The 12,854-nt window shown below is 44.3% G+C and overlaps 1 protein-coding gene across 4 annotated transcripts; it reads left to right on the top strand.

The window, feature by feature from the left end:
- The first annotated feature begins 3,481 nt into the window (after positions 1-3,481).
- Positions 3,482-10,582, top strand: Dcstamp (dendrocyte expressed seven transmembrane protein). Of its 4 annotated transcripts, none has more exons than XM_055626693.1 (3): positions 3,482-4,510; positions 9,229-9,369; positions 10,143-10,582. In XM_055626693.1, exons 1-3 carry the CDS (start codon positions 3,482-3,484, stop codon positions 10,215-10,217), a joined length of 1,245 nt encoding a protein of 414 aa, XP_055482668.1. In that variant the 3' UTR covers positions 10,218-10,582. The 4 variants fall into 4 exon arrangements, with proteins under 4 accessions (XP_055482668.1, XP_055482667.1, XP_055482665.1 ...); XM_055626692.1 differs by having other exon boundaries at positions 9,064-9,369; XM_055626690.1 differs by having other exon boundaries at positions 9,061-9,369.
- The last annotated feature ends 2,272 nt before the right edge of the window (positions 10,583-12,854 follow it).

Here is a 12,854-nt window from a genome sequence, read left to right as displayed (position 1 = left end):
CTCCCTGAAGGTTTTGGTGTCTTTGGGTGACAATCTGTTCTCAACACAAAGACAAGGAGGATAGGGCTAGACTGTGGCCTGTTGAGTAAACACGTGTTCTTACAGGATGAAATTGCAGCCATAGATCTCATTTAATTGATATTAGATTTTATTGTAGAATACTAAAATTTTAATGTGTCTATAAATCTGTTTCATGCTTGTGGAGGAATGTCTGTATTAAGAACATGGTGTACAAGAATAAAGGCAAGAGAAGAAAGAAATGAGCCTACAATATACATTATTAATATTTTAGCAGACAAGAAAAATTGGGACCTCATAGAGGAAATTAGAAAAAACTGAAACTGGGTGTTCTCATTTGGTTAAAGATGAGACATCCTAACCTCACAGGGTCAACCTTTTTGATGAAGGAAATAAAAACCAACGAATAGATAGTGGAAATGAGTTTGTAAGACTTGGATCCGCTTATGAGCAGTCACTGGCCATAAGCATGGTGTGTTTTCAGCCGGAACAAGGTCAGACAGCAATGTGTCCTGTCCACTAAGCCAGAGCTGTGGACTCTTGGCAGGATGCAGAGGCGATGGCTCATCTGAGGCTCACGACAGCCTACCGTGAATCCCACAGTACCACCGCCCTGGGTGATGGCTAGCAAGTTTCAGTAAAAGCTCATAGCTTCTGCTTTCTGGGCACAAAATGCAAAGCACTTGTGAGGTAGGGCTATGAAGGTGTCCTCGCAAAGTGCCCTTGATGTAACAATTAGTACTTATGGATCAGCCAGTCAAATAACAGCGTGGGATCAACTCCCATAGCTCTAAAATTAATGGCAAAGGAGGCGCACAGGTCCATGTCTGAGGAGACACAGCTGATGACCTGCTCTGGAGTAGCCCAAAGTCCACCAAGTCCCCCTGTGGAGGGGCAGCGGGAGCACAGACCCACCGGTGATGTTGACTCTCTCTTCCTTGGGGGCCATGTGCAAGTACAAATTCTGAAATGACATAACCTTATAGGAGTGAAGAATGATGTTCCTTCATGGTCTCCACCTCAATCTTTGATTTAATTCCTTTTCCTCCTGATGAAGTAAGAACACCCTCTTGTGGGAAATCCTTATGAAAAAATATTTTACTTTATTTTATTTGTGTGTGCGTATGTGTGTGTGAGAGAGAGGGGGAGAGAGACAGAGGAAGCAGTGGGTGTATTGGCTATGTATTGCTACGTACAGGCCATAGGACAAGTCTGCGGAGTTCCACTTTTATGTGGATTCCAGGTATCGAAGCTCAGGTAGCCAGGTGACTTGATTAGAGTTTTTATTACTGTGACAAAACATCATGTTCAGAAGCAACTTGGGGAGAAAGGGCTTATTAGAGCTTACATGTCCAAATTAGAGTTCAACATGAAGAGAAGTCAGGGCAGGAACTGAAGCAGAGACCACAGAGGAGTTGCTTCTGGCTTGCTTCCATGGCTTGCTCAGCCTGCTTTCTTCTCATATAACTCAGGATTACAGTTCAGGGTTATCACTGCCCCCTTTCATGGAATATGTCTATCTTCATCAATCACTAATTAAGAAAAATGCTTCACAGGATTACCCAGAAGTCAATCTGATAGGAACATTTTCTCAACTGAGGTTCCTTCTTCCCAAATAACTGTAGCCTGTGTCAAGCTTAAAAAAAACAAAACAAAACAAAAAAACACAAAACAACAACAACAAAACAACCAGTACAGCAAGCTTCCAAAGCATTTGCTTTTACCCCTTGAGCCACCTTGCTAAACCACACGTTTGGGATACTAATTTCTGTGGAGCTAGTTCACGTGACAGGGATTCTTATGGGGTGAGTGTGTGATGTTCCTGCAGAGGCTCATGATTTGAATCTTGGTCTCCAGATGGTGACACTATTTTGGGAGGCTATGGACACATAGCGGGTGGGAGCTGAGCTTGAGGAAGTAGGCCCGGGGGAAGAATTCCTGGGGGTGATTATCCCTGCTCACTTCCTGTCTCACGCTCTACTTCCTGTCTGCCTGGAGTAACAGCTCCCTTCTGAAACACCTTTCTGTCTTCCTTACCTTCTTCCCAAGATCCTGGGACCAAATAAACCTGAACTGAAGTCCCCGAACCCTGCATTAAAATCTCCTACCAAGTTGTTTTTGCCAAGAATTTTGTTGCAGCAATTAAAAAAAAAAAGAATCAATGGATACAGCCTGTCGTCAGCGTGAAAGCTCCCTTCACGTCTCTTTTCTGCAAGGAGCCATTCAGAATGGCACCTACAAGCTCTCTGTGTCCTGCACGGGAAATCCACAGGTGTTTATTCCTATGGTGCCTGTTTCCACCACCTTAATTCTGCCTTTCACTTACCTCACTCAGCCTGCGCACAGAAAGAGACAGACTTTCACCCCTGGCTGTTCATGCCCCGCAGCCACTACACCTACCTACCTCATGCCACCACACCTGGTGGGACACGCTGGTCCGCACAGTGTTAGGCTGTGCCATAAATCCCATCCCATGATGTTTTCTTGAGGTTGAATATATTTCAGAGTGTTTAAAGGCTGTTCAGTGTTCCCATTAAATCTTACACATCTGTGTTCCTTAGATTATTTTTATGTCAGTCAAGAGAGGAAAACCTCAAATTTATTTATATCAGTCCAAATGAACCCAACTCATTGTAAATACCTCATGGACTTAAGTTGCATATTGACAAAACAGTAGCACCTCCTAACACCTTAACTTTAGTTATCCCAGATCTGGAGAAGACGATTGGAAGGATCACAGCTCTGTTGACCCATTTTAGACCCCTGACCTCTGGGAAGAATTCTAAGAGAATATTTTTTGCTCTTGTGAGCTTATAATGATTTTTGTACATGCCCAGAGGACACTAGCTACCACAATATAGCTGAGGGTAGGTCTAGAGCAGAGCACAAAGAGGTGAGTCCCAGGCCTAAGCGTAGTACAAGGGCATTGCTGCCACATTTAATTGGCTAAAGCAATCACAAGGCCAACCTAGATCCAAAGAATGCAGACACACATCTCATCTCTTGTTCTTTTGGTTTTGCTTTGTTTGTTTGTTTTTTGTTTGTTTGGGTTTTTTTTTTTTTATTTTGTTTTGAGACAGAGTTTCTCTTTATCCCTGGCTGACCTGGATCTTGCTCTGTAGGCCAGGCTGGCCTCACACTCAGAGACCTGTTTGCCTCCGCCTCCTGAGTTCTGGGATTAAAGGTTGTGCCATCACTTCTCTGCATCACCTCACCTCTTGATGTATCGTTTCTCCCACTTCTTAGTGAGAGTTTCATTTGGAAAGAGTGGACTTCCACTGAGAAGGAGTGGACAGAGGGAGGGGTAATGATATATATCATTAGATATAAATGTATATCATTTATGTATATAAATCTTTAATACACACTATATTTATTATGTGTATTCACAGCTAGTCCGCCATCTGACTTCTAATTAATTTCTGAACTTGGTTTCTTTTCTATATCTAGGGACACCAGGAGTATGAAGCTCTGGATCTTGGGTACTAGTATCTTCCTAAGGATTTGGAGGACTTACGTGTTTCCAGGAAGCATTGGCTGGCTGGACTTCCTCCAACATTTGGGAATTTGTTGCTTTGTGGCTTTGCTTTCAGCGAGTTTCCTCTCAGCAGCCTTCTACTGGGTCCTGCCATCCGTCGCCGTGTTCTCTGTTGTCTGGATGGTCATCTGTGTTTTTCTGTGCTGTTCCAAACATGCACGATGCTTCATTCTTCTCACCTTTCTCTCTTGTGGCCTCCGTGAAGGTAGGAACACTTTGATTGCTGCTGGCACAGGGGTAGTGATCTTCGGACATGTGGAAAATATTTTTTATAACTTCAGATGTCTCCTAGACAGCATGACTTGCAACCTAAGGGCAAAAAGCCTTTCAATACACTTTCCGCTTTTAAAACGATATACTGAAGCCATCCAGTGGATTTCCGGCCTTGCCACTCCGCTGAATGTATTTGATGACCTTGTTTCTTGGAACCAGACTCTAGTGATCTCTCTTTTCAGTCCCAGCCATGCCCTGGAGGCTCATATGAATGACACTAAGGGAGAAGTCCTGGGTGTCCTGCACCATATGGTGGTTATGACAGAACTTCTGTCATCCCTGGGCCAGAAGCTGCTTGCCCTCACCGGGCTCCTGCTCATCCTCCTCAGCACTGGCCTCTTCATGAAGCGATTCCTGGGTCCTCATTGCCAGAAATATGAGAATGTCTATATCACCAAACAATTTGTTCAGTTTGATGAAAAGGAAAGGCACCAGCAGAGGCCCTGTGTCCTTCCGCTGAGTAAGAAGGAAAGGAAGAAATACATCATGATCCCGTCTTTGCAGCTGACTTCTAAAGAGAGAAAGAACCTAGGGCTGTTTTTCCTGCCTGTCCTGACCTATCTCTACATGTGGGTGCTGTTCGCAGCTGTGGATTATCTGCTGTATCGACTCATTTCCTCCGTTAACAAACAGTTCCAAAGTTTGCCCGGGCTGGAGGTTCACTTGAAACTGCTTGGGGAGGTAGGGCTCACAGGCACTTCCCATGCAATGGGGCTTCTTATTGGTAGGCCTTGAAAAAACGCTGGGACGTCAGGTGGTGTCTTCAGATCCTCACAGAAGGAGCCCAATAGGTATGGGCTAAATTAGGTTCCAATGTTAGAATATAATTCTGTGTTATTTTTCTGTGGCTACTTTAACTAATGAACGCAATCTGGGTGTCTTAAAACAGCGCACATTTATTCTCTTTCAGTTCTAAAGTGAGAAGTCTAAATCGGTATTGCTAGGCTGAAGTCCAAGCGCTGTTGGCACAGCATCCTCCTTTCCAAAATTAAGGGGAAATTCACTCTGCTTCATCTACTTTCACTTGGCCAGGAGCAGTCCTTGGCTTGTGGTGGTATCACACACGTCTCTGTGCGGTGAAAAGATCCATGTCCCTCTTTACCAGGCACATGGCCACGTTAGGGTGACCCCACAACGTCTCCATCTCTGGCCGTCTGACTTAACGTCCCAGCTAAAAGCTTTCTCCTAGAGAGAGCGTCACCAGCTCCAGGACTCAGGACTTACACTCAGCAAGCCTTGGCTTGTGGGAATAAGTTTGTGGCTGGGGTCAAACTTTGAGTTTAGTCTCAAGGGGGCATAAGAAGCAGGGCTTGTAGCTTGACTTCCTTCCACTGTCAAGACTTGAGCAGACAGGTTTCAAACTCTTCTGTCTCAGAAGTTGCTTTTGTAGCCTGAGCTCTTATCAACCTAACAGGGTTTCTACCTCAGTAGCGGGATGTCGCGGAACCCGTTAAAATGCGCACACACACCTTAGCCGGTTTTTAAAACACAACTTCGGTCAATGATTACCACTGTGTGTGTGTGTGTGTGTGTGTGTGTGTGTGTGTGTGTTTGTGTGTGTGTGTGTGTGTGTGTGTGTAGAACTTCTATCAGTAGACAGTTTCAGGTCTCATTTGATAGTGCTTTGTTTTGAATGGGAGAGTATTTTCATAAACACTCCTTGTGATTGCCAAGTAGGTGAGCCGCAGTCTAGACACTCTGGCTTAGGGTCTAAAAGCAAGACCTTCTAAGCCTGGAGTGGAGGGCAGCATCATGGTGGCTTAGGGTCTGAAAGCAAGACCTTCTAAGCCTGGCACGGAGGGCGGTGTCATGGTGGAACTGAAGAGACAGGGAAGTGAATACTTCTCTTTAGAATCTTCAAAGAATACACTTTACTTGAATTCGATGGTTTTTTTCCAGCCCCATTTCAAGTAATGCCACTGTGCAGCCAAGACTCAGAACCCCTTTCTAATTCTGCCACCTGAAGAACAAAGCCAGAACCCCAACTTTGATACCCGCCCCAGAAGCTTCTGTGAGAATCTTAGTCACCCAAAGACAGTGTCTATCTTGGACCTGCTGTTCCCTGTTTTGTGGGGAATCTGGCTTTTTCTCAACTCCTCTCTCTCTCCTCTTGACAGCCATGCGCTAGTAGAGAAAACTAGGGGTTACTTCATAGCCTTTTGCTTTTCTTTTCCATTTTTCCTGTGCATATGTGACTATGTTAACATTTCACAGGGTCTGGAAAATATCAGACACTTGCCTGTTTTTTTTAAACATTGGAAATTATAGAGTTGAACCAGGTGGAGTGTGTGTGTGTGTGTGTGTGTTTGTGTGTGTGTATGAAAGAGAGAGAGAGAGAGAGAGAGAGATGGGGCTACGTGCTGGAGTTAGGCACACTCGGCAGGCCAGTGTAAACACTGTCTCCGCATGCCTGACTTGTCCCCTCTTTATCAAGATGCTGGGAGAATGGCCACTCTGAACCTCATTCTGCCTCTTTCTGCTTCTGAGTGCCTCAAATCCTCCTGCGCCATCCGCACATCCCCTTCTGTTTCCTCCGGTCCAGCACACCCTGCCCTCCAAATCATGAGCTTCATTTTAGAGTTGATTACTTGGAGCTCTCTGCTGCCCCTGTAGAATTCACTTCATTATAAGGTTCCCTGTTGCTCTAGATATTTGGAACGGACAGATAATGGAAGACATGCTTCAAAGGATGCTAAATAAGAAGCCTGGAAGCAAAAGGCCTCTCTCCACCTCACTCTCCCCAAAGTCTTCCTGTTTTCCCCAACCATTTGTCCTCATTCCTCTTCTTCTGCTCCTCTCATGTATTCCTCTATCAGCCAGTATCAAACATCCATGCCTGTTTGGTGAATTCTCACTGTTTTAGAATGGAGTGTGTGTGTGTGTGTGTGTGTGTGTGTGTGTGTGTGTGTGTGTGTGTATGTATGTGTGTGTGTGTGTGTGTGTGTGTGTGTAAGTTCTGTCTTCCCATAAAATTCATCTTTGGACACTGTTGAGTACCAGGGACATGATAATTTCCAGACCATGCTATCTCCACGGCAGAACTCATATGCCAGTGGAAGAGGCCACTGTTCCATGCTCCTAACAGCAGCCGGATGTTGGGTCAGATATGAGTGCAAGGTTTCTGTGACGTCTCCTGAGCTGCTTCTGCTGTGCCCAGGAGACCGTGCCAGCAGCTAGCCTCCTTCCGCGTGACTGGCAATGCCCTGCCCTTAGCCCAAGATGCTCTTGAAGGCTCCTTGCCCTCTCTGTTTCTGCAGATTTGTGAAATAGAAATTAAGACAAGAAGAGACACATTGCTACAAGGTTTTGCCAATGTTTATTTCTCTTCCACTATCATACACTTTTAGACTAATGTTTTAAATAAAGATGGGAAATGATCCAAGTTGAGCCTGGATGGGTGGGCAGTTTAAGTAAAAATAACCCTAGTTTCTATTCAGTGAGACATCTCATGGGCCAAATCCTGACCGGACTGAATTAACTTTCCAGGACAGTCTGGTAGCAGGGTGTGCCTCCCATCAATGGCAAGCAATCCCATCTCAGCAAATTGTTTACTTAAAAGAAGTAAACATAATTTTAAATCATCAGGATCTCATTTCGTATATTGCTTGGCATTTTGAAAGAGTGACTATGTCTCTATATTGCCCTGAACCAAGCCCATACAAAAATGTTGACTCAATCTTTCTGAAGCGCCAACCAACTCCCAACTGCAAATCCCCAGTTAGATTTCTCAGCTAAATAGCTTCTTCCCAGCCCGAACCCCCACTGCTTTCCCATTGCAGGATTGCTCATCACTGACTCAATCGATGTGTTTATTTCTTCCAGCATATTGAAAAGAGTGCATGCCTCTGCTCTGGGGACTGAAACTCCATTTAATTGTAGACTGACTGTCTTTTTAATAAAACAGGAAGAGAGGCTACCCAAATGTCTCTCACTGCTTAGGCAAAAATATGACTTGGCAGTTGTATAAAGGTCCCAGGTTTGGCACTTAGTTCTTAGACGTGATGTTCACTGGGTGTGATCACTTTTTTTTTTTTCCTTTTGAGAAATCATTTGCTTCTTGGCCCCAGGGCTCTGTGGCACTAGGGTGATAATAACTCACTGAGTATTCCAGTCAGTAAGGTTAATGCCCCATCCCCTAGGTGTTTAATTTACACTGGGAGTAGTTTATGCATGGGCAGGATCTGGTCCATTAATTCCTGCTTTACCAAATTAGAAAACAAATCCACCGAGAGAGTAAATGACTTCCCAGGTCAGAGGAGAGAAAGAGCTGACTCAGCATGCAGTATCCATGTGGGAGGCTGAGCTGGGTGGCTCAATGTCATCTTCTGTCTTTTGTGTCATTAGCTGAACAATAGGTTTGTTCTCGGGCCTTCAAACCTTGTCTAACACCCAGAGAAGACAGAAAATTCCCTATTTTCAAAGCCTCCTTCAACAAGACTTTTAGGCCCCCTCAGTGGTGTGGGTCAAGATGTCCTCCTACATCATATTCTAAAGAGGAAGAATTCTCCCTAACTCCATAAGATTGATTGAGACTATGGCTCAATGTCTGAACTTCTTTTAGCTCTGTGGTCTGACAAAGGGGAGCTAGTCCTTACCCAAAGGCTATGCCTGGGACTTGAATGGCTGTGTAATCAACCAGTTCTCTCTTCCATTTGACCTGACTCCCCATCTTTTATTACTGTGTTCCCTAAGTAAAGAACCAAGTATTCCATTAAGAATGGGTATATGGCTATGTTTGCTAAGGCATTGTTCTCTGCCTTCCCAGAACCTAACATTTCTGTGTGCATGTGGCTCAACAAGAAGAGACAGAGCAGACAAACTCTACTCAATAGCTTCTCTCCTCAAATCCACTCTGGAAAACACTGTCACTTTTACAGATAAAAGTTATCATTTTGCCTCTGTCCCAACCATGATGCATACAGGAAGATTTGACAGACAGCTACTTCATTTGTTTGTTTGTTTGTTTGTTTAGGTTTTTCAAGACAAGGTTTTTCTGTGCAGCCTTGGCTGTCCTGGAACTCAGTCTGGATACCAAGCTGGCCTCAAACTCGGAGAACTGCCTGCCTTTGCCTTCTGTGCAAGGAAGGCATGGGATCATTACTCGGCTTACAGCTACCTTAGTGATAGCTCCCTGAATAGTTGCAGGAAAATAGTGTATTTGAAGGAAGTAGAAAGACAGAGACAGATTGAAAGATAGCATATATATTGATTGTTTTATTCTTTCATTTTAGAAGCGAGGAACTCAAAGAGTCATTCATGATTCTTTCTTCAATATATCTATGTTCGAACCCAGCTGCATTTTAAAACCACAGCTCAGCATGTCTGAGACTTGGATCCCTCTCAGTGTTATTCTTATAATGCTAACAGTACTAGGACTGTTGTCTTCCATGCTGATGCAGCTTAAAATTCTAGTGTCAGTATCTTTCTACCCTGAAGTGGAGAGGGAGCGAATCCAATACCTCCATGCAAAGCTCCTGGAGAAAAGATCAAAGCAACCACTGGGAGAAGCTGAAAGCAAACTGAGCCTGTCCTTTAAAAAGGTAAGACCAAGGTGGTACTCTCCCTCTAATTAAGCTAATGCTGAGTTTGAAAGGCAAATGACACTGGTTTTCAAAACATCCTACAGTTTCACATCAGGAGACCATCTACCATGTGACTGAGGGAACCTATTGAGTCCAGTATTTTGTAGTTGGCTATTGGGAAGAGCTTTTGTACTGGCTGTTCTTTCTACATCAAAGTTAAGGTAAAAACATGGAAGGAAACAGCTAGCACTTAGTAACTTTAAAGAATTTGCTCATTCTCTGCTAAATTTATCATCTATGTTTTTATCATCTATCTATCATCTATCTATTACTTATCCATGTATGTATGTATGTATGTATGTATGTATGTATGTATGTATCTGTCTATCTGTCTATCTACCTACCTGCCTCCTGTACACAGCCCTCATTTTACTTGGTTTACTTACTAGTGAGAAGAGAGACTCTGCTGCCACCAATTCAAAGCAAGTTCGAAGCAGTCTCATAGTCGGGGCATCAGGGTAATAGCGTAAAGTTGCTTTTTAAGTGCCAAACTAGATCTTTCTCAAGGATGGATGGGCGAAACCACTTGTGTGTAGATGGAGAAATTCACTTTTGTGTCAAGCGCAAGAATCATTTGCGTTGCTGTTTTCAGGCACCTACAACATTCACAGCTGGAAAACAGTTATAGCCAATGAAAGACCAAGAAAGCCCACAAGGCTGTTTTCTGTGCTTTTCAAAGTTTGTAGCAGAGGCATTTAGAATGATTCCAGTTTCTGTTTACCACTTTTCAGATTCATTTCTGGCTTCCAGTCCTGAAAATGATTAGGAAGAAGCATATGAACACTGCAAACAAAGATGACCTGTGAGCAGCATGGAGGCCCCTCTTCCTGGTCACAGTTACTGTGTGTCCAACAGTAGGGGGCTATGTGAGAGGGCTACAGTGCTTGAGCTTGCAGAGCCTTCTTTCTCTCTGGTTATTCTTCAAGCCACTTGTCAATCATAATACCAATGGCTCCCAGGTAAATGGCTCTTCAGTCTGTCTTCCAAACAAAGCACAGTCACCATTAAAGGGTCAGTGATGGTTGACATGAAGATGTCCTTCAGAGACTCAGATGTTTGAAAACTTGGTCCCCAGTTGATGGTACTATTTGGTATGGGGGGGGGGGCTTAAGAAGTGTGGCCTTGCTGTACAAAGTGTGTCACTAAAGGGGGGATTTGCAGTTTTAAAAGGCATGCTCCAATTCCTGTTCACTCTACTCCGGCCTGTGGCTCAGGGATGTGAGCTCTCAGCTGTTTTGGCCTCCATGTCTGCCTGTCGGCACAGTTTCCGGCTGTAATGGTGGTAGACTGTTATCTCTCTGGAACCTCAATCCCAAATAAATCCTTCCTTCTATATGTTGCCTTGATCATGGGCTTTTATTATAGCAATAGAAAAGTAAGTAATTAGGAGGTTGCATCCAGATCCGTTCCTGAGGAGTCCCGGCAGAGAACACCATTCAGAGAAAAATAGAATAAAATAAAAACCAATCATGAAGTCTGCACTTCAGCCTCACCCACAGATGCTGAGAGCACAGGTACACAAAGTCAGCGATGCATTTATTAATCTCCTGGTCGCTTTCTGACTCTTAAGGTCTTCATACAATGTCTCTCAGAATGTCATTTCATGGTAGCCTCGCCTCCCCATGCCGCTCAGGAGGAAACGCTGAAGTCTCCGATGTTTTCTCCTTACCTCCTGTTCCCTCACACCCTCTAGCCCTGTCTCTTTTGTTGTCTCTTCCAGTAACTCCTCCACCCTAGAGGATAGGTGGCACATTGCCCCACACCCTAGGGCATGCTTAGAAAAATGCACATTTTGACCTGGTTCACCTTTCTCATCAAAAAATACTGAAGAGGGAGAAAAATTCCTTGAATAATGATCCTGTTGTCTATAAGTACCAGAATAGAGAGATCATTTTTTTAAATTTTTGAAAATTTGCAGGCTTATAAAAAGTTGAGGAAATAGTATGAAGTTGTACTTGCCCTTCACCATTATCTCCAAACATTAACGTCTTACATAAGTCTCAAAATCAGAAAAATGACTGAGAAGATAGAGACTCAGAATTCCATTTTTAGCAACCAAAGGACTCCTTTTGGACCCTCTATTCAAGCCAGGATCCCACATTGCCAGTGATGGTACTGTTTCTTTATTTGCTCCAGTGAAGGCAATTCCTCAGTATTTCCTTTGTCCGGGACCTTGACACCTTTGAAGAATCATGGCCAGCCACTTTATAAACTCTCCTTCCATTTCGATTTGCTGAGGTCTCCTCTTAGTTAAACGAAGGTGAGGGGCTTCAGTTGAGAAGACTACAAAGCGGGGCTGTGTTCTGCTTCCTGTGTTGCAGCAGGAGGCCCCCGTTGCTGATGAGCTACTGTTGATCGTAGGGCTAAGGTGGCATCTGGCGAATTCTTCCATCGTAATTATTGTTTTCCTTTATAATTACTAAGCATCTGTGGGGAGCTACTGGGAGCCTACACACGCATCCTGTTTAACACGAGTTTACTCCCTAATTTTAGCATCTGTGGATGCAAAAATTATCACCATGGTGACTAAATAGTGATTTTCTAGTTTAATAATTTCTTATAACTCAGTCTTACTTATAACGCTACCAAAAGGCGTAATCGTTCCCTCTGAGAAACTTTTTGGTGAAAGAGTGAAGTTTGTGTGAGGTGGGCCTTGTGCAGACAAGGAGACCACAAGCAGGTGGGGAAATAGTCCAGAGTACAGGCAAGCTGGGCAGTGGCTGTCTTCGCCACCCCAGAGGCTTCCGGATCAGAATGTCTGAACACGCCCATTCTTTTGCAGATATGTCTATCTCTTGTACCTGATTACTGCTAGGATGGGAGGGAGCTGTTTCAGCATTTCATGGAAAAGTGACGCTGATCTCTGCATGATCCAAGGGTTACTGAGATCCCAGGAGCTGCAGCTTCAGGGACCATCAGTCACACTTGCTGGCACTTTGGAGGGTGGAGACAAGGTCCCGTCAGGACTTCTCCCACACAGCCTGTAGCCTTAGCCTCAGGGCCCCAGTGCTGTGTGCAGGCTTTTCTGGCTATACCACTTTCTGCTCTGTGTAGGCACTTTCAGCACTGTTTCCCTGGTAGCCTTTCATCAGCTCCACAAAGCAGGTATGTTCTAGAAATGAGCCAAAAGGCGGGCCTTCTCTGTTCATTTTCTAGGCTGTTCACCACAAGCTGAGATGCCATATGTCAAAAGGCTGGCCTTCAGGGATAATAATGTTCTGCATGTTCAGGCAGCGTTTACCATCCAGAGCAGTGCTTGTCAACCTTCCGAATCTTGCGACCCTTTAATACAGTTCCTGATGTGTGGCGACCCCTCCCCCAACCATAAAATATGTCTTTGCTACTCCATAGCTGTGATTTTGCCACATTATGAATCATAATGTGGATGTCTGATATGCAGGATGTCTGATATGCAAGCCTAGATCTGTTTGGACCCACAGGTT

The sequence above is a fragment of the Psammomys obesus genome, unplaced genomic scaffold, assembly GCF_907164565.1.
Source record: "Psammomys obesus unplaced genomic scaffold, mPsaObe1.curated_primary_1811, whole genome shotgun sequence".
Classification (NCBI taxonomy): domain Eukaryota; kingdom Metazoa; phylum Chordata; class Mammalia; order Rodentia; family Muridae; genus Psammomys; species Psammomys obesus.
The sequence above is the reverse complement of the archived record's forward strand: the minus strand, read 5'-3'. Positions and strand labels throughout refer to the sequence as shown.